This window comes from Salvelinus fontinalis, chromosome 32 (assembly GCF_029448725.1).
Source record: "Salvelinus fontinalis isolate EN_2023a chromosome 32, ASM2944872v1, whole genome shotgun sequence".
Lineage (NCBI taxonomy): Eukaryota > Metazoa > Chordata > Actinopteri > Salmoniformes > Salmonidae > Salvelinus > Salvelinus fontinalis.
The window spans coordinates 36,214,990-36,237,567 of NC_074696.1; the positions used below are offsets into that span (position 1 = coordinate 36,214,990).

The 22,578-nt window shown below is 39.9% G+C and overlaps 1 protein-coding gene across 1 annotated transcript; it reads right to left on the reverse strand.

Moving 5' to 3' along the window:
* Positions 1 to 6,350: 6,350 nt before the first annotated feature.
* LOC129831201 (transmembrane protein 65-like) lies at positions 6,351 to 22,085 on the reverse strand. The gene is made up of 7 exons (XM_055894323.1): positions 20,532 to 22,085; positions 13,151 to 13,195; positions 12,542 to 12,609; positions 12,278 to 12,332; positions 10,670 to 10,712; positions 10,330 to 10,435; positions 6,351 to 10,158 (listed from the first exon to the last, which is right to left on the reverse strand). Exons 1-7 carry the CDS (start codon positions 20,788 to 20,790, stop codon positions 10,039 to 10,041), a joined length of 696 nt encoding a protein of 231 aa, XP_055750298.1. The 5' UTR covers positions 20,791 to 22,085; the 3' UTR covers positions 6,351 to 10,038.
* Positions 22,086 to 22,578: the final 493 nt, after the last annotated feature.

Sequence of the window (22,578 nt, forward strand, 5' to 3'; positions counted from 1 at the left end):
ACATTTGATTGATTGCTTGATTCTGACTTTACACATTGCACTCTTTTAGAGGTAGTTAGCAAACCAGGCCAAAGACCCCTCAGAGACACCAATACTCCTTGACCAACCCACAAGAATGGAATGGTCTACCATATCAAAAGCTTTGACCTAGTCAATAAAGATAGCAGCACAACATTCCTTAGAGTCAATGGCAGTTGTGACATCATTTAGGATCTTTAAAGTTGCAGTGACACATCCAGAACCAGAGCGGAAACCAGATTGCATATCAGAGAGAATACTATAGACACCAAGAAAGCCAGCCAGTTTTTTATTGAGTTTTTCCAACACTTTAGATAAACAGGGCAAGATAGAAATTGGCAAATAACAGTTAGGATCAAAGCTTTATCTCCCCTTTAAATAAAGGACGCACTGTGGCTGCCTTCGAAACACTGGGAACCTCCCCAGAGAGGAGAGAGAGGCTCGGTGGTGACATGGGCTGCAACCTTAAAGAAGAAAGGATCTAAACCATCTGACCCAGATGTTTTTATTAGGGTGAAGTTTAAGAAGCTCCTTTTGCACCTCAGACTCAGTGACCGCCTGCAGGGAGAAGCTGTGTAGCGGGGCGAGAGAAAAAGAGGGAGGAGCATCAGGACTAGTCGCATCACACCGAACCCAAACTGACTACGTGCGTGCTCTATCGTGCATACATTTATTTTGTCCCCCCACACCAAACGCGATCACGACACGCAGGTTAAAATATCAAAACAAACTATGAACCAATGACATTAATTTGGGGACAGGTCGAAAAGCATTAAAACATGTATGGCAATTTAGCTAGTTAGCTTGCACTTGTTAGCTAATTTGTCCTATTTATCTAGCTTGCTGTTGCTAGCTAATTTCTCCTGGGATATAAACATTGAGTTGTTATTTTACCTGAACTGCACAAGGTCCTCTACAAATTAATCCACACATAAAACGGCCAACCGAATCGTTTCTAGTCATCTCTCCTCCTTCCAGGCTTTTTCATCGTTGAACTTATATGGTGATCGGCATCTAAACTTTCATAGTATTACCACAACTACCGGGAAAACAGTTTGTCTTTCAATTACCCATGTGGTTATAACCAATGAGGAGATGGCACGTGGGTACTTGCTTCTATAAACCAATGAGGAGATGGGAAAGGCAGGACTTTCAGCGCGATCTGCGGCAGAAATAGAAAGGAGTTCTATTTTAGCCCTTGTCAACGCAGACGCTCGCGAGCAGTGTGGGTGCAATAATTGAATAACATGGATTTCTACATTTATTTTGCGACGCTCGTGCACGTGACGTGTCCGGTCTGGTCAGCATGTTAGAAGGGCTGGGAGATGAGGGAAGTGTTGGATGGACAAGGAGGCGTGGCTGAGTCTTAATGATGTGGTGGTTAATGAGCTCAAGCATATGCTCCTTGTCAGTAACAACCACACTGCTCTTCATGATGTTGCTAATACTGAAGCCATGTGCTCTAAGCTCACTGAAACTCTTTGGGGACAGGAGAACATCTGGCCATAGTGATGCTATATTCTGGGAGCATGGCGGTCACCCTCAACAGCTCACACTCTCCCGGCCTCAAAGCCTTTATGACTGGGGCAGCTGTGTGTGTCTGACTAGAGAACTGAACATGTGAGTGAGGAAGCAGACTTCACACAGGACTTTGCACAACGTTCAAATGGGGAACTCGTCGCAAGGATATCGCAATGGCTTTTATGCATGATCAATGTATTTACGATTGATATGTACTGTATAATAATAATAATAAATAAATAATTGATAAATGAAATATAAAAAGTGGTACTTCTTATATAGAATTTATGTAACTTCAGCCAATCCCTCTGGGTGAAGGGGTACAGAGATAGAACAGGGACAGTTTGATAAGTATTTGGGATAAGTACTTTCCCCACATTTTATTATGTTACAGACTTATTCTGAAATGGATGAAATAAAACATTTTCCTTATCAATCTACACACAATATATTACCCTATAATGACAAAGCGAAAACAGGTTTTTAGACATTTTTGACAATTTCTTAAAAATAAAAAACAGAAATACCTTATTTACATAAGTATTCAGACCGTATGCTATGAGACTCATCCTTGAGATGTTTCTACAACTAAATTGGAGTCCACCTGTGGTAAATTCAATTGATTGGACGTGATTTGGAAAAACACACCAGTCTATATAAGGTCCCACAGTTGACAGTGCATGTCAGAGCAAAAACCAAGCCATGAGGTCGAAGGAATTGTACGTAGAGCTCCGAGACAGGATTATGTCAAGGCACAGATCTGGGGAAGGGTACCAAAACATTTCTGCAGCATTGAAGTTCCCTAAGAACACAGTGGCCTCCATCATTCTTAAATGGAATGGAAGAAGTGTGGAGACTTCCTAGAGCTGGCTTCCCGGCCAAACTGAGCAATTGGGGGGAAAAGGGCCTTGGTCAGGGAGGTGACCAAGAACCCGATGGTCACTCTGACAGAGAGATCCTCGATGAAAACTTGCTCCAGAGCACTCAAGACCTCAGACTGGGGCGAAGGTTCACCTTCAAACAGGACAACGACCCTAAGCACACAGCCAAGACAACACAGGAGTGGCTTTGGGAGAAGTCTCTGAATGTCCTTGAGTGGCCCAGCCAGAGCCCGGAAGTGCCCCAGATTGTATGCATTGACAGGCTCTCCCAGCATTACAACATACAGTATGATGAGTACATTTTGCAGGATATCCTACCTTACTGTACTCAAACACCTTTCGAGGAACACATTTGTTACAGATGTACTGTAGCCTAAGTCATAGGCTATGTAACTATACAAAACATATGAACCATTATCTGCAGTGTTGGATCTTTGCGCTGTAGTTTTTTTCATTACATTCTTGTAAAGCTGACAAAAATGATTACAGTGATATATCCTCAGTAACAGTTTGGAACTTTAGTCCATCAAACCTGTGATTCTACCAACACACGCAATGCTATGGGAAACCAACGCCCTCATTGAGTGAATATTTCAGCTGCCTCTCTCACAAGGACCCATTTGCTTATTCACTGAGAGAGAGAAGCAGCATTTTACTAGAATAGGAAAAATAAAGAGCAGTGGAAACACTTTGAACACAACCCATGTGTGTTTTCACCTGAGTACACCATAGCGAAACATTTTGCAACAGAAAATGTATTGTGTTTTTTAGACATATTTTACCTCCCAGTTTTACGTTATTTTTTTACGTTATTTTGCTTTCTGAAAATGAACCTGCTTTTAGCCTACATGACTGACAGTGAATAAATCTAATCCAAATGCAATGCAAACTGTAGAACACCAAGTGAGAGATGAAACTGTAATGATTGTGTTCAGTTGGTCATAAAAGACACACATGGTTGGAGAGATCATAAGTAAAACTAATTATACTGAACAAAAATATAAACGCAACATGCAACAATTTCAAAGATTTTACTGAGTTATAGATCATAAGGAAATCAGTCAATTTAAATAAATAAACTAGGCCCTAATCTATGGATTTCACAACTGGGCAGGGGCGCAGCCATGGGAGGGCATAGGCCCACCCACTGGGGAACCAGGTCCAGCCAATCAGAATGAGTTTTCCCCACAAAAGGGCTTTATTACAGACAGAAATAAAGAAGAAGCTGGATGTGGAGGACCTGGGCTGGCGTGGTTACACGTGGTCTATGGTTGTGAGGCCGGTTGGACGTATTGCCGGATTTTCTAAATCAACGTTGGAGGTGGCTTATGGTAGAGAAATGAACATTCAATTCTCTGGCAACAGTTCTGGTGGACCTTCTTGCAGTCAGCAAGCCAATTGCACGCTGCCTCAACTTGAGACATCTGTGGCATTGTGTCGTGACAAAACTGCACCTTTTAGAGTGGCCTTTTACACAGGTGCACCTGTGTAATGATCATGCTGTTTAATCAGCTTCTTGATATGCCACACCTGTCAGGTGGATGGATTATCTTGGCAAAGGAGAAATACTCACTAACAGGGATGTAAAGAAATTTGTGTGCAAAATTTGAGAGAAATAACCTTTTTGTGTGAAAGGAACATTTCTGGAATCTTTTTTATTTCAGCTCATGAAACATGGTACCAAAACTTTACATGTTGCGGTTATATTTTTTTCAGTCTATATACCAGATACATTATTTGCATTATTACTTGCTGTTTCCCAAAGGCCATATCCTTTGATACTGGTAAATATCCATTTGGTCGCTTTCAAATGTTCATTGGTCCTGCTACATGTTCTACAAGACAGCTGAGCTTAAGTCCTTTGTAACAAGATTGAACATGATTGTTGTTATTTCTGTAGGTAATATGCTAATAAGTTATTTATACATGTTTTTGAAGTTCATGTGAGTCAATTAAATACATGTAAAACTTGCAGACTGATTTTCTTTTTTATTAGGCTATGGTTAAACGACAGGTTAAGATATATGTTCTACTAGAGTCGGCTATGTATTTACAGAATATTTGTCAATTCATTCAAAGTCTAAATGTTCAATGGATAAATGGTTGTTTAGAGCTTGAGTTTGGTCTTTTTTTTATTTTCTTGTTTAATTTTATGAAAATATAATATTGCTGTGTGTTTATCTGGTTTTAACGTGGAACTATTTTATCCATATAAGACTAATTGCCTTAAAATTACACATGTAAAAAATGTTTTTTGTGCATTTGTAATAGGTGTAATATTTTGTTCTTGTGTATCAGAACTGGATCCGTAACCACAGGAGCGTTGTGCACACTGGCACCAAAAATAAGTTGCACACCAGTAAAAGACTGACAGCCTACAATATCTTTTGGAGTGACTTCATGCAACAAGGAGGTTTGTGTTTATATCCTAAAAATGTCAAATGTTTACGAAAAGTTAACGTTCACTCAAATGACGACCACATTGAATATGAATATATTTTTTCACATTGCACATAATTGCATTGTAGTGCAGGTATTATTAATGTAGCCTACTTCAATCTCTCATGTTGCATGCCAGGAAGTCTGCAACAGATTGCAGGGAGATGGGCCACCATTTCTGAAGATAAGAGGAATTAAGAAAGGAGGCAGAGCAGTGCAACAATAGTCTGGAGTTTGATAAGGTCAGACCAATGAAAATAAAAAGACAAATGAATGTAAAAGGAATAATGAAATCAATGCATTCAAGGTGAGAAAGTGTACGACGACATATGAGACGACATATGGTGGGACTCGCATCAGGCACTGTGCAGTGAAATATTATAAAGGTCCATAGATACTTTCAATTCATTATATTTGTTCTATACACCCCATGTTTTGAAGAAAGAAGAAATACATCCATTAACTTCTGCAACCTCTCTCTTTACAACCCCAATATATTGTCTAATTCGCATTGGCTTCTATCAAGATCATGCAGCTTGAGAAATTGGGGGTGGAATCATCCATCCTTCTCTCCAACCCCCATGGACCTGGACAAGCTGGTGCATGAAATTGGTAGTAAAAGGGGAAAGGAGTTCCTGGAGGCTCAAGCGGTCATCAGGAGCTTCAGCCAACATTTGACTGGTACAGTATTTGTTTTAATTGTCTTGGAATATGCCCAACATGTACAGGATACAATACAACCCACTGGAAATGTATTTAAAGATCTTTAGATCCTCTACAAAACATTTAGTATGTTTACCTCTTTCTCGTGAAGGAGCACACATCCATTCTAGTATCGCTTATACTTCACACAGACACCATTTTGAACACCAACATTTATTGCCGTGTACTGTACATACTTGTTCAGTCTCATCCCTCCCCTGCTAATTTCTTTGTGAATTGATATTAGCAGTTGGTTGATTCTAAACTTTTCCTTCACCCAATGGGACGATTGACAGATGCGCCTGTGTTCTTGTTGGCAACACCAGTAATCAGTAATAAAAACAAAATACTAGTTGAAAGAAAAACCTGGTGACACAAGGGGGGAAATTAAGTAACTCTTGTCTAGCTGTTCAATGAACTAAAGATTGTTAGGAACTGTTAGTAAAAACAAAATACAAGTTTAAAGAAAAACTTGGTTAGCAAAGGTATATTTTTGAAGGAACACGTGTCTAGCGACCTGTTCACTTAATGTTATTACAGAAGTTAGTATTTTTATTCTGTCATTTGTATTGACTAAGCACCTGTAAAATACTGTAGAGCATTCGGGGGGTGGCCCCAAGCAGGACTAAAACTTAGGTCCAGCGACTCCCAACCCCTTAGCCATTACGCCAAATGTTCCTTAACAAGATCGCAAGGTGTTACCCCTTTAGCCTGCATTTGCACAGGCACAAAGCAGGGATGGGGGAGGCAGGACAGAACAGTTTTATAAAAAGTAATAGAACCGTAAAATATTGCTTGCATGTTTTATTAAATCATTGTTGCAAAATACAAGAGCAATCAGTCTTTTTACACAAGTATTTTCTCTTCAATGGTATAAGTATACATTTTAAAATGCAAACATGGCAGCATAGATACATTTTATGCACATGGTAGTGGGGAAGAGCATTGGATGATAAGTCCATATTTGTTTAAATGAATGCCGGTAGTTCTTTTATTAGCATGATACTTTCTTGCATGTTCATTAATGGGGACAAAGAAAAAACATGATACAAGGAGGAGAGATCTACTGCGATATCATGGTGGAGCAATAACCAATAATGGAGAGCGAAGAGTTGGATAGCAAAGACGGGGAGATGGCTGTTCAGATAATTGATGGAAATCAGGCAAAAACAAAGATTCCACAGGAGGGGAAATTGGTGCAACAAGCAAGACCAGAGAACGCCAGGAGGAATAGCAATAGGGAGAATGAGCTGAGGCAGATAAAAATGTTTCAGCCACCAGAGGGCAGAGGTGAGGAAATTGTGCATGGCGATTAGTGCTAAAGAGAAGGATGTAGAGAGATCAAGCCCAAACTGCAGAAATACTACCTCACCCACAACATTCATTGCTTTCAAACAAAAACTATCAAACCATTTGTTACACCTTGGTGCACACTTTCTTATTAGTCTGGTTGTGCTGCAACAGTGTTTTTACATCGAAGTACATTGCTGACAACAGCAATAATAGTTTAAATAATAAGGGTCATTATAAACATTCATTACAATTCATGAGGAAATACAGCAGTGTGGTGAGGGGCATTCCAGTTTAAGTACCACATTTACTGAAATCAGAAAAGGCAAACTGAGAAAACGAATACCGATATTCAAATACACAGAAAACAAAGAATATCCTTTCACACAAATATGACTAGTTTGATTACATCTATTAAAAAAAATCTGATTTTAGGCCACCATAAGTAAATGGTTGTCTCAGATAAACATTCGTAGCTATCCTACAAAAAGTCTATAATATTGGCAACAAAATAATAGGTGCAGTAATTGCATTTTAAGAAACATTGTATTGCTCGTCTTCTGTGCACATAAATCCAACCTGTTTTAGAACACATACTGTAGTGAGTGCAGATTTACGCTTAATTCTTCAGCTTTCTTCAGAAACGGTTTCCTTAATTTCGCCAAAATAAAGCAGATTAACATTTACATACTAAAAATGACGCTTTTTAGTTGTTTTTTTAAACATGAAGTTAAATACTTTCACAAAATAAAATCTGTGTGCTTGTTTTTAAAAAGGTCAAAAAATAAATACAAATAAACTTGAGGCACTTCAAAGGTTTAGGCTTTGCTAAAATAATTGTGAAGGCTAGTTAGCAATCGTTAGCATAATAGATAGCCAATTTAAGATGTTGACATCCTAGGAACCCAGGGCATTATGCATACTCAATGTACTGTGTGTATAGTACAGGTATGTTTGTAACTTTGCATCTGAAAAACTGGGTTAGTAGTGCTATAAAACAGCATTCGTGAACTGATTTTCAAATGATAAAGTAATCCCTTTTTCCTTGTTGATAAACAAAATCAATAAATCATATATTGTACAGAAAACAAAAGACGTATCCTTTGATGTACAAGCTAGTTCAACCTGTTGATGTTTCAATCAGAACAAAAATAAAATACCATTGAGGTAGCAGTTTACGTGTTCCTTGGTTTTATCTTTTGCCAAAATTGTGAAACTTGAAGACTGACAACATGATTTGTGTTTTCATTTCAGCTTCCAACAACTCCATGATAAATGTAAACCAATTGACTGCAGTGTAGTCCATCAGTGGGCCAACAGGGACGAGTCTGAGTAACTTGCAATGACTCATGATGATCACATACACTACCTGTCAAAAGTTTTAGAACACCTACTCATTCAAGGGTTTTTCTTTATTTTTACTATTTTCTACATTGTAGAATAATAGTGAAGACATCAACACTAAAGTGTTAAACAACATTTTAGATTCTTCAAAGTAACCACCCTTTTCCTTGATGACAGCTTTGCATACTTTTGGTATTCTCTCAACCAGCTTCATGAGGTTGTCACCTGGAATGCATTTAAATTAACAGGTGTGCCTTATTAAAAGTTAATTTGTGGAATTTCTTTCCTTAATGCGTTTAAGCCAATCACTTGTTGTGACAAGGTAGGGGGTTATACAGAAGATAGCCCTATTTGGTAAAAGACCAAATCCATATTATGGCAAGAACAGCTCAAATAAGCAAAGAGAAACGACAGTCCATAATTACTTTAAGACATGTAGGTCAGTCAATTACGGAAAATGTCAAGAACTGAATGTTTCTTCAAGTGCAGTCGCAAAAACCCATCAAGGGCCATCATGAAACTGTCTCCCATGAGGACCGCCACAGGAATGGAAGACCCAGTTACCTCTGCTGCAGAGGATAAGTTCATTAGAGTTACCAGCCTCAGAAATTGCAGCCCAAATAAATGCTTCACAGTCACAAGTAACAGACATCTCAACATCAAGAATTCAGAGGAGACTGTGTGAATCAGGCCTTCATGGTCAAATTGAAAAACCACTACTAAAGGACATCAATAAGAAGAATACTTGCTTGGGCCAAGAAACACGAGCAATGGACATTAGACTGGTGGAAACGTGTCCTTTGGTCTGAAGTCTAAATTGGAGATTTTTGGTTCCAACTGCTGTGTCTTTGTAAGACGCGGTGTGGGTGAACGGATGATCTCCGCATGTGTATTTTCCACCATAAAGCATGGAGGAGGAGGTGTTATAATGTGGGGGGGCTTTGATGGTGACACTGTCAGTGATTTATTTACAAATCAAGGCACACTAAATCAGCATGGCTGCCACAGCATTCTGCAGCGATACGCCATCCCATCTGGTTTGGACTTAGTGGGACTATCATTTGTTTTTCAACATGACAATGACCCAACACACCTCCAGGCTGTGTAAGGGTTATTTGACCAAGAACGAGAGTGATAGAGTGCTGCATCAGATGACCTGGTCTCCACAATCCCCCGACCTAAACCAAATTGAGATGGTTTGGGATGAGTCGGGCTGCAGAGTGAAGGAAAAGCAGCCAACACGTGCTCAGCATATCTGGGAACTCCTTCAAGACTGTGAAGCTGATTGAGAGAATGCCAAGAGTGTGCATCAAGGCAAAGGGTGGCTACTTTGAAGAATCTCAAATATAAAATATATAACACTTTTTTGATTCCATATGTGTCATTTCATAGTTTTGATGTCTTCACTCTTATTCTACAATGTAGAAAATAGTAAAAATAAAAACCTTTGAATGAGTAGGTGTTCTAAAACTTATGACCGGTAGTGTACATTGATTTAACTTAATCTCAAACAAATGTTCAACGAAATCCATCCTGCGAAAATACCTTGCCATCAAATGCAACTACTTTATAAGCCTAATGGCTCATAATAGATTTTCAGAAGATTACCTGGTAGCTCAGTTGGTAGAGCATGGAGCTTGCAATGCCAGAATTGTGGGTTTGATTACCGGGACCATCCGTACGTAAAATGTATGCACCCATGACTAAGTCACTGGATAAAAGCGTCTGGTAAATGGCATATATAATGAAATAGAGAAGGTTTTCAGAGATAGAGATCAACTAAAATCATGCTGATGATGCTTGTTGCAATTGACTCGAGACCAAAAAGATTGTTACCATGCTGTTAAGAGTTTGGGGTGTTTGTTTGTGCTTTTTTTTTCTTGTGCTCATCTTCATCATCCCCTAGGAATAGCAGGGGGAACATTCCGAGAATGCATCCGATTGTGACTCCAATGCCTTTTCCCTGAGAATAATGCATGTTTATTAGGTTATCATAACTCTTTGAACATGGATAACTAGTAACCCAGCCATCCTCTAAATATCTCAATTTATATATGGCCAGTTTCTCATAACCAGATTAAGATTTTTAGTCCAGTACTAGGCCAGCCCATAAAGATCATTTCTAAACACTCACCACGTGGGAGCTAACCCTGGTCTGCCACATGTCTGCCTGCTTGGGGGTCAAGTCAGGAACCTGCATCCCTAGCCTGGAAGCTAGGATTTCCACGTATCCTGCAAGACTGCCCACAGAAGGACAATATAAGAAACCCAGATGGTAGTCATGTACATTTTTTTTATTACCCTTCCATTTCAAGGTCAAATTTTCACAGAAAATAAATTCACACACTAATTTCATAATCATACCAGTCTACCCAGTAACGTGTGATCCCCACCCCTGAAGTACTTGCACGGCTTTGATAGTTCCATCACAGTCTAAATATTAGACCTAACGGAGGAGTGGCTGGTCCTCTTACCCAAGTCCAGCCAGGTCTGAAACCAAGTTCCCAAGAGCTGCAGCTGTAACAGAAGGGGAATAACAGAGGTTTATGCATAGTCTTTCAACCAAATGATTCTCAAAACCAGTTCAATCTTTTTCAATACAACTGCTCCTGTTCTTCTGATCTCTGTTTAAACATGCTGAGAGGCTGTTGACACTTTTTTTTTTTTTTTTTTTTTTTTTTAAGTTCAGCCACTGTCTCTACAGTTTGCAATTAGATCAGTGTACTGAATTGTATTATCACTCCGTTTCATTAGCATCAGGGAGCTCTCAAAAGTCAGCCACAATATTGACCAGCCCAAGGAACTACTTAGACCTGGCTGCTTTAAACCCTGACAGCACGTGAAAACGCAGCTTGTGCATCACACTGGGATAAGGAGCAACCATAAATTGCACTGTGGTGAGGATGTGTAGTGGCACTATATAATAGCACTTGGTAAATTATGGATGAGATGAGCCAATTTCAAGCACAATGCATTCAACTAGATCGATGTGTATTAACATGAGCCAGCATTAGACAGCGCTGACTATGAGAATTGGATTTGGCAAGAATCTATATGTTCTTGTACTCACTGATTAAACCGTTATTTCTTGGATAGTGGTGATAATGCAAAAGTGAACCCCAAGGTGCTAGAGTGGTCCAGGAATTCGGTTCCACACACTAGTGTTGCATCATGAAATTTGTTTTGGTGTACTGAAAAGTATAAGCAGAATGTGAGTATCTCAGTCTAACGAATCCAAAGCCTTGCAAAAGCAGTTGTCTGGGACTGATCAGATGTGCTCAGTGGTCAATCAGTTAAATACAGATTAATTTGGCATGAGGGAAACATATTAGTCTACTCTAAACAAAGGTATACTGCCTAAACAAAAGCATCCCACAATTCTCGGGAGATTCTTTATCCCAATTGGAATAGCTGCCGTAGCCATCAATGGAAAAAGCAGACATCAAATAAACAAAAGTATTTGTCATTTGAAGAATTCCAGTCAGGGACAGTAGCCTACATGCTTCCAAAAAAGTAGTCTACAAAATCCATCAGGCCCCATAGTGGAGGGTAAAATGAATGCCATCTACTGTCACAGGATGTGGAATTTACTAGACTGGATATACCATCATCACCTTCCAAATCAGATGGTAACCCAATATGTACTTTTGGTTTCACTCTGAAATCAGGATAGGGGTATCTTTTGATGTGGTATCCATAGCACATGGATACCACATCTAGACTGTTTATTTTGCTCTTTTGTTTATACTGTAAGATAACTGACCCCTGTAAGGCTGTTTTTTTACATTTTATTTCACCTTTATTTAACTAGGCAAGTCAGTTAAAAACAAATTCTTATTTACAATGACGGCCAAATCCGGACGATGCTGGGCCAATTGTGTGCCACCCTTTGGGACTCCCAATCATGGCCGGATGTGATACAGCCTGGATTCGAACCAGGAACAGAAGTGACGCCTCTTGCACTGAGATGCAATGCCTTACACCGCTGCACCACTCAGAATGTTGAAGTATTCCAAGTCGACCAATGTCCATTGAGGGAGCTGCTGCTACATTTGAATGTTTCAGATCACAATCAATCTTACCTGCCATGGTCGATAGTCCAAAGGTGACCCCTATAGACAACTCAATCTGGGTTCCCTAAAAGTCAAAAGCAGAAATATTACATTGACAATTGTTTCTTGGCGTTAGATATTCATGTTGACTTTCAAAAACAAAACAAAATCTCAATGCTCCCATTTATCCTCCCATAGACCATCTACAATGTGAAATACAAAATACATTTCAAATGCTAATTTAAAACTAAACAATATGTAAATTCAACCACCTAAAAAAGTCATACCACTTACTGCCGCAATCATGATGGCATTGTCCAGGAAGCCAAAACCAATGAAGGGGATTGCATTGTGTAGGAGCACTGAAAGCAAAATTGTAAATAATATTAAAAATAAAAATATTCTTATAGTTTGCTGCTAAAATCAATCTGTCTTGGGATTTGTCTCCATCATGTGAATAGGAATGTTCCTGTTGAGTGATGCGAGTGACTGACACTACCCTGTCACTAAGTGACTCCCACATGCTTGTTTGGGCCTGCGTGTACTGTATGTTTATGGGGGCAATGTACTACTGACAATTTCTATACTGTCAGACAACTTGGCAAAAACTAGCTCAGTACCACTGTTCGAATGCTGACACTGACTGTCATTTTCAATGGCTGACTCAAATATTTCCCTACACACACACACTATATTGTTGGTTATTTTAAGATAAATAGCACTAGGGTAGAGCGACTGGGAAACAGAGCTGATAAGACAATTAGAGACTCTTTTCCAAGGTGTATAATGTGGCTACGGAAGGGTAGACCTCTTTGATCCCACTGTGAAAACTTTTGAGCTATAATTATCTCTATGGTACAAAAACCATTTTATTCATAATTTTAGTGACAGCTTTTATCTTACCGTATCTGATCTGAGCTTGAGTAAGCGGTGAAGTCTCTTGCGTCTCTGAAAGGCAAGAACATCAAAAACAAACAATTATTTGCAAAATTATGTGCACTTGGAGATCTTTCAGATCCTAATTCACCCTAATTTTTTCTTCCCAAAAAGCTTGGCACAGAGGTGTTTCTGCCAACTTTCCAGCATATTATTCACTGTATAGGCCTAACGTTGAATGAACAACTCCGCTCTAGCCAAGAGGTGCCAATATTCAATGGTCTTGGGAGAAACAAATTCTTGGGTAGGATATTCAGTAAATGTGTTTAGAAGTTATTGTACTACTAGTCAGTCAACTGTTTTGTGGGAGTGAATGTGGACAGGAATGCACGTCTCCCATTACTCTTATCATATACCGGTAGTCCCCTCCCCATTCATTAGCAGTAGTCAGGTTCTGGAACCGGTTAAGGGAACAGAAAATAAAAATTATTAGAGTAACAGAATCAAAACCGTAAACGAAAGTCCCGTCCCCCAAAGGCTTAGACTTTCAGGTTAAAAAGGAACGACATAAACCAGGTACTTTTTGGGGGTTCCAACCGGTTCAGAACTTTATTTTGCTGGTCGGAACAGTGGAACAGAAACAAAAAAATAACGGTTCTGTTCATAATGAAGCGATTGAAAAATTATTTCGGTTCCAACCCCTGGTTGTGATAGTAGTAGCATGGGTCCAGAATGGAAAGGTGATTATTTCCATGTCTCATAAAAAGAGATTGAGTTTGCATTTGGTCACTAGAGCAGGTTGCACTCTGGGACAGTGGCCAGGTGCATCCTGCGTGAATTATGGGAGACAAATGCCTTTAGCCCCAATTGGGTCCTTCATTAAGAGTTCAGTTTTAAAAACAAACACACAAACCCCAGCACAGCGCTAAGCAGATTCACAACTCTATATGTGACCATGGTTGGAATAGGTCAAAGATGCTCCCTTGAGACAGAGGGGTTGGGGCGCTATTTCTGGAGGGGTAACCCAAGACTAGGGTGAGGTGACCCCCAACTGAAGCAGTTAAATGGGAATGGAAATACAATTGATGTCATGAAATAGCCTACTTATTAAATCAAAAGCAGCAGGCCAAACTGCTCATGAGTGCACAGCTGCTCATAAAAGAGAACAGGTTTTCAGTGTGGACTATAGAACCCACAAACTTATGTTGTGACTGAAAGAAAAGTGCTTGAGGGACAGTGAAAAATGAGACGTAAAAGGCTCTGGACATTCATCTTTCTAAAACCAATAATAAACATGTTGGTAGTGACTGAGGAAACAATACCATCTGGCACAACAAAGGCTTATGGTTTGATTTCATTTCTGTTGACTCATGGGGGAAAAAGACTGGGAGGATGGGAAAATATCCCAAAACTTCTATGACTCCAAAATTGATATCTGTGCAATCTGCAGCCAGTAGATATTCCATGAGAAATAGCATAAGGCTACATGTCATCTGCCACTCCAATGTCCTCCACTTCATTCATTTGAGGAATCAGTGAGACCTAGACAACATAATTTTAGAGCGATATCAACACTGCATCATTCTAAATGACCTTTCTGAAAAACTGGCACAGCAGGCAGCAGTGCTGCGATGATGGGTTTTTTCCCTCAGAGCTTAGCTGGAGTGGTGCATCTGCCTCTGCCTAATTACAGAGCTGTCTATTCATCTCGTCTGTGGCAATCGTCACCATCTGCCGGCTGTCACAGTTCTGAGGAACTGGCACTTCTCCAGCAGCCAAAACATCAGATAAGAGTAGCTGTACCTGCTGCTAGGAACCAAATTGGAGAAGAGGTGTGTTTGTGTCTAGTCTCTGTTGGCCAATTTATTCTCCATAAAATTAGTGAAAGTAAATATATCCTAAATTAAATTGGAGGGGAAGAAAATATGGAAATATGTGCCAACATGTTTTGTTTGCCAGTGAACAATGGGCAATGCAGCCAGATGCCATAGAGATTGTAAAATTACTACATAGATCAAAAGCCAGAAATCTGCTAAAACGATTTGACTGAAATTGGCGTTGCAGACAAGACTTTTGATTGCTTTTTAATGGCTTCTAAGGGAGAGAAACTGCATTTATTCAACATACTTCTGACCACTCCAACTTGTAAACCAACTTATTATTGCTATATTGGCATAAAATGCTGAGACATGGTCTTGCCATTACAGATTTGGTGCTGGGTGGACAGTCAATCATCCCTTGATCTGTTCATTATGATGCTTGGCACAGTTGCATTCTTGTTTGGATAACAGGTTTATCATTTCAAAGAGCCGATTACTACAACGCCATACTGCCTTGATATTCAATGCAATTTCTGTGTTAAAAGCTGTTTAAGCTGATGTCGTAATCACAAGGCTTACAACTAGTGACAAGATTGTCAAAAAAATACTTTAAAGTTATTTGAATCACTAAGCGACTCTCGATTTCTTGTTGAACATGAAGACAGAGTGACATGGAACAAGGCAGCAGTATCTGACATTCACATCTCATGACAGGTGACTACAGTGCATTCGGAAAGTATTCAGACCCCTCCCTTTTCCACATTTTGTTACTTTACAGCCTTATTCTAAATTACTTTTCTTTCTTTTTCTTTTTTTAATACACACAATACCCCAAGATGGCGTAGCAGTGGGATGTCTGTTCTGATTGTCTTGTCCCGTGTATATATCGTTTTTCTTCGTATACATTTTTTATATTTTTAATCTCAATTTCCATCTACGGACTGAAAATACTCTCCTGCAACCCACCTCATCCAATGTGGTATGGATCTGCTATTTTTTTTTATAGTTTAGAACCGGAACCCCCTTCAGGAGCTAGCCAGCTAACTAGCTACTAGTCAGTTATCCACTGCTAGCGGTCATCACCGTTAACTCAGACATCTGCCAGCCTCAGCCCGGTCAATTCCTGCCAGTCTGCACAGCACGATATCAACCCAGAGCATATCGGACTGCTTTTCTCTACCACATCCCCGGATTCCTACCGCAAGCTCTGAACCTTTACTCTGGATCATCACAGCTAGCTAGCTGCTATCCGAGTGGCTACTCCTGGCTAATGTCTCTGTCCCGAAGCAAGCACCAGTTAGCCTCGAGCTAGGCCCATCTCCCAACGACCCGAAGAGATCCATCAGACAATTCCTGGGCTTCAATAACTCTTTTGCAAATTGGCCTGGACCCCTTGCTGCCGACACGGAGCCCCGCCGATCCATCACGACTGGTCTGCCGACGTAACTGTCCGAGGGGGTTTCAACAGGCTCTCCCGTTGCGACGTCCCCGAGGCCCATCTGCTAGATGTCAATCGCCGTGCCTCCAGCTCGCCTAGCTACTCACTGGACCCTATGATCACTCGGCTACACATGCCTCCCCCTAATGTCAATATGACTTCTCTATTGCTGTTTTGGTTAGTGATTTTTGTCTTATTTCACTGTAAAGCCTCTAGCCCTGCTCAATATGCCTAAGCTAGCCCTTTTGTTCCACCCCCCACACATGCTGTGACCTCACCTGGCTTAAATGGTGCCTCTAGAGACAAAACCTCTCGTCACTCAATGCCTAGGCTTACCTCCACTGTACTCACTAGAGGTCGACCGATTATGATTTTTCAACGCCGATACCGATTAATCGGCCGATTTAAAAAATATATATTTGTAATAATGACAATTACAACAATACTGAATGAACACTTATTTTAACTTAATATAATACATCAATAAAATCAATTTAGCCTCAAATAAAATGAAACATGTTCAATTTGGTTTAATAATGCAAAAACAAAGTGTTGGAGAAGTAAAAGTCTTCAATATTCCCAGGTAAGAAGTTTTAGGTTGTAGTTATTATAGGAATTATAGGACAATTTCTCTCTATACGATTTGTATTTCATATACCTTTGACAATTGGATGTTCTTATAGGCACTTTAGTATTGCAAGTGTAACAGTATAGCTTCCGTCCCTCTCCTCGCCCTAACCTGGGCTCGAACCAGTACCCTCGAAGCAGCGTTACCCATCGCTCCACAAATGTGGCGGCCCTTGCAGAGCAAGGAGAACAACCACTCCAAGTCTCAGAGCGAGTGACGTTTGAAACGCTATTAGCGCGCACTCCGCTAACTAGCTAGCCATTTCACATCGGTTACACCAGCCTAATCTCGGAAGTTGATGGGCTTAAAGTCATAAACAGCTCAATGCTTGAAGAACAGCGACGAGCTGCTGGCAAAACGCACGAAAGTGCTGTTTGAATAAATGCTTTCGAGCCTGCTGGTGCCTACCATCGCTCAGTCAGACTGCTCTATCAAATCATAGACTTAATTATAACATAATAACACATAGAAATACGAGCCTTAGGTCATTAATATGGTCGAATCCGGAAACTATCATCTCGAAAACAAGACCTTTATTCTTTCAGTGAAATACGGAACCATTCCGTATTTTATCTATCGGGTGGCATCCATAAGTCTAAATATTTCTGTTACATTGCACAACCTTCAATGTTATGTCATAATTACGTAAAATTCTGGCAAATTAGGCGGCCCAAATTTTTGCATATACACTGACTCTGCGTGCAATGAACGCAAGAGAAGTGACACAATTTCACCTAGTTAATATTGCCTGCTAACGTGGATTTCTTTCAGCAAAATATGCAGGTTTAAAAATATATACTTCTGTGTATTGATTATAAGAAAGGCTTTGATGTTTATGGTTAGGTACACATTGGAGCAAGACAGTCCTTTTTCACGAATACGCACCGCAACGATTATATGCAACGCAGGACACGCTAGATAAACTAGCAATATCATCAACCATGTGTAGTTAACTAGTGATTATGATTGATTGATTGTTTTTTACAAGATCATTTTAATGCTAGCTAGCAAATTGGCTTCTTACTGCATTCGCCTAACAGGCAGTCTCCTCGTGGAGTGCAATGTAATCAGGTGGTTAGAGCGTTGGACTAGTTAACTAAGGTTGCAAGATTGAATCCCCGAGCTGACAAGGTAAAAAGCTGTCATTCTACCCCTGAACAAGGCAGTTAACCTACCGTTCCTAGGTCGTCATTGATAGCAAAACGACAATCTGTTTCAGTAACTATCATTAGCTATATAGCTAGGTGTCATCTAAAATAACCCTAATTTATAAAACAGTTCTTATTTGATTGACAATAAGGATTAGCCACAATAGTGAACTCTGCGGTTAGCCTTCAAAATAAAGGTATGGGATAATTCTATTTGTATTCATTTGCTTCACTGTCAATGACATACTTTTATCTTGAAAGCAAACCGCAAATTCCACTATTGTCCCTAATCCTTATTATGGCTAGCTTCACAACACATAACCCGGTCCGGTCGAGCCTCACTAGCCAGATGAAGCTAGCTAGCTGCTTATAAGGTTAGCTTAGGGCAAAAGGGTTAAGTAGCTGGCTAGCTATTTATTTTCATGAACTGAAGTTCAAGTTCAATAGGCCAACAACAAGTTGCAACCTAGCTAATACTTACAAGGATTCCTAAATCATTGCTAAAACTAATGAAAATGACTGCAGTTTCTACTGGTCATTGTTTTCAGGCTGGTTGTATTGGTGCTAGCTAGGTACCACGCTAAAGCTAGCTAGCTACTCCAGAAATTGCAGTCGAACAAATGATGCTTTATTACCAACGCGGTATCGTAAAAACATAGTTCGTGGCCGGTGTTTGCAGAGTTTTTTGTACAGCTTTGACAGTGCTACTATATCTTTTTTGACACGCAAAGACCCAAACAGCATTCCATAGTATGTATGCCGTGAAGCTAATAGCAGTGACGCTATTACTGTAACTCCGGTAGGGCAACATCTGAAAAAATTGTGTACCGGTGCTCGACCAGTCGGCAAAGGCCAATATCACCCACGACAGAGAACGGTTGATTGTCAAGGGCAATGAATTCTATTATCTTGGCTTTAATGGATTTCGCCTTTAAGTTGTCTTGCAGAAATGTTCTTAACTCTTTCAAATGACTGCTCGATCCACACAGCAGACAGTGTGTGGGCTAGGTTAGGAATGCTGTGTTGCACATGTAGCGCAAAATTTTACTTGGTGTCATTACGTCATGTACCTACGTTATATAGGTATGCACGGTAGCTTTGACATCGGTTTTTAATATTGCCGTTAAACTAGACATTGGGCCGAAACCGATGTTGGCATTTTTGTCTAATATCGGCCGATTCCGATATGTTCATCGATATATCATGCATCCCTAGTAGAAATGGTAAGATAAATTGGCATTCCACATGAGAAAGTTTGCCGACTACTCATGTAGCATATTACCGGTATCTTCAGGAGAGTAATGTCAGAATCTGCAAAAGCCAGCAGGGGCGGGAGGAGAATAGTTGGGTTCAGGTTAAGTTTTTTTTCCTCTTCTGCTTATCTAGATCTCTGACACCCTCGAGGCATCAAACCGTAAGCTTAAAGCATCAGACAAGCTCAATGGATATAGTTGATTTTATTAAAAGACATAGGGTGTGTCAATGTGGAAAAATAGAGTAAATTTTTTTTGTGCAATCAATTGGTTGAAAGAATAGGCAACTCTCGGTCAAACAAGTTTTTTTTAAAGTCGGGGACAGCCTTGGTATTGTAGTCAAAAGTTTGGTATATTGGCCCAAATTCTTATCACGCAATAATTACTCCAAGCTTGTTGGATGCATTTGCTTTTTATTTTGGTTGTGACACTGTGGAGCTGGCGGAGAGATATGGCTCAGAAAACATACCTCAATCCAGGCATGAGAAATGCATTGTATTCTGAATAGTCACAATATACCAAATATTACACAGAGAAGTACCGGCAATCTTCTCTGTTTAACAGTTGGGGTACGTTTTCCAAGCCATATCTCACGCAGGCTCTGCGGCATCTTAATCTAAATCTGGAATCCTATTCATCCACAGTGCAGCTGTAAACAAGTCGACTGAATCTATTCTGGTTATAGAAATGGGAGAAGGGGCAGGTTACAGGCAACGCCTTGGAAATTGGTATGAATCATAAAAGTGGCCTCCACGCTGGTGTCTCCTAACCCCACCCAAACGCCTTATGAAAATGTTGCTTTCTATTTGAAAAGGAGGAACACGCCCACCATGATTATATATTTTTTAAGCAAGCTTAAAAAGATTACCGTTTTGACTTCAATGGCCTTCTTTTAACCTTGCTTTAAATAAAACAAATGTTCAATTATGGGCCAGCGTTGCGCCTATTCCTTTTCAATGATTGCATTTTTTTGGCTGCACCCCTACTCACTCTGGTTGGGCGCCCTCCACTTATTTCTACTCATCTCTGTAAGATATGGCCTATAATTTATCTGAAACAATATCAATTAGTGACCCTTGAAATTGGACATAACTTGATTACAATAACTGTTTTTATCTTACCTTGTGCTATAGCTATGGACTCAAAGCTCTGTAGTTCTTTGAGTAAACATGTTCTTTCTTTGGGGTGAAGGCTGTAGATGAATTCTTTTGCTCTTTTTGGAGAGTTCAGGTGCTCCCGCTGCTCGTTGAGTCCGAGCGTTCCCATCCAACAGCTTTGCACGTGGGACACCTTCAAAACCTTTCCGGCAGTGACACTTTCCAGCACTGCCCTTGATGAGACTGTGTATCCTAGAGTTCTCTGAAGACAAAGCTTGAACATTGTGGCAAAAGGGGCAAATGTGTTGTTCGTACAAATAAAAAATGTGGGTGTATCCCAAAAGCCTTCAAATAGAATGGATAGGTTCTCCCCCAGTTTGACATTGAACAGCACTGCCAACCAGCCAATTCGAAAAACTAGCTAGTTTACTGTAGTAACGTAAGTAGCCAACATTGAACGAGTTAGCGTAATCATTTGAGAGCAGTCAAACTAGCCAAACCACACTAGCAAGTAAAGTTAAACTAGCTAACTATTATTGCCAAGTTGCAACGTTACTTTGTAGATAAAGTAATGCCCATGCAAAGTGAAAGTCCACTCTTCTATTATTTTGGAAATAGTAATGTAGTTAGCAAACTGCAGTCGACTCCTCTTGCATTTCTGGAATAATATATTACTAAATGTGACTGGCAAGACAGAGCAGTTCGCGAAAGGAAAACAATAGCTAGCTAGCCAACTTAAGCTAATTGCACAAAACCGCATGTCAAAGACTCTGGCATGCCTGCTAATATGAGTCGACGACCCGTAAGAAAATAATGTGGCGTTTGCGGGTCCACTCTGGCTTGAGAAATAAGCAATTTCACTGCAAACGTCCGTGCAATTCCTCAGAAAGTCTTGATATGGCCCAAAAAACTGATCTCAATGTTATGAGCCGAGTCGTCGACTGGAAGCCTTCCTCGATTACTTCCACTTGCGACCCATGTAGTTTTTCTCCCAAATACTGTATGGTTTCTCTTCTCGTGTTCTTCCTCGATCATCATTTACTACATTGAGCTGACATTTTCACATATCATAGGTATATTCATCTAGCTAGATTAATTATTCTTGCTACCACGTCTCCAGAGATATTTGTTGGTCCAAGTTTCATCATGACTGAGCTCCGCCTCGAGTAGTAGTAAACTACATCTCCCAAAATGCAACACAAAACGTATCAAATATAAAATAAAAATGTCCAATGTACATACATTCGGCTAGATGGGCAATCAAATATCCAACAACTAGTGAATCATCCCATGCTGTCTGTTTGTAAAGCAACGTTTATAAAAATGCTGTAATGTTACCACCTTGTGGTTTAAAACAGGATGCGCTACTCAAATTATTTCGAGGCATTATTACATTCGTAGCCATGTGTGATCAGAAGTACCTTTGTTTTGCCAAATAATGTGTTTTAATGGCTGCATTGTCAAGTATCTATGTGAGGATTCAGCATTTGGTTTGTAAGGTTTGAGTTTGGTTTGTGTGTTGTAGGCAGAGTTGGAAAATGTCGATCCCTTATCCCTGGTAGTTCCTCCTAGGTACTTGTCAAAACAGCTCAAAGTTCATCACTGCTCATCATGTCATGCTGTGATGAAAAGGGTGCATTCACTACAGTGTTTGAAGGTGTTATTGGGTACTTACTGACCAAACCACTATTAAAGCTGATCTAACAAATGGCTAAATGAAGTTTTACTTTTCATTAAAAAGCTAACTAAACCAATAATCAAAGTCCTTCATTGCTGAAAGAAACAAAGCACAGCTTCAATTCCTGATTAGGACAAGTGATACTTTCAGTAGTTTCAAGTTACCTTTCTTGATAATAATTAATATTGAAAATAACATTGTAAACGTTAGTTTCTCTGGAAGCTGTTGCCATTTTTAAATAATGTAATTTTTGTTCTGTTTTAAAACTGCAATAGAGTGGATAAAAGCCCCTTTATGCTTGATCCGACCTGGTATGGGGGTGTGACGCAAGAGCCAATCATCTGGAGGCATGCAGAGACCAAATCAAGCACTGTACCGCATCGACAGACGCCT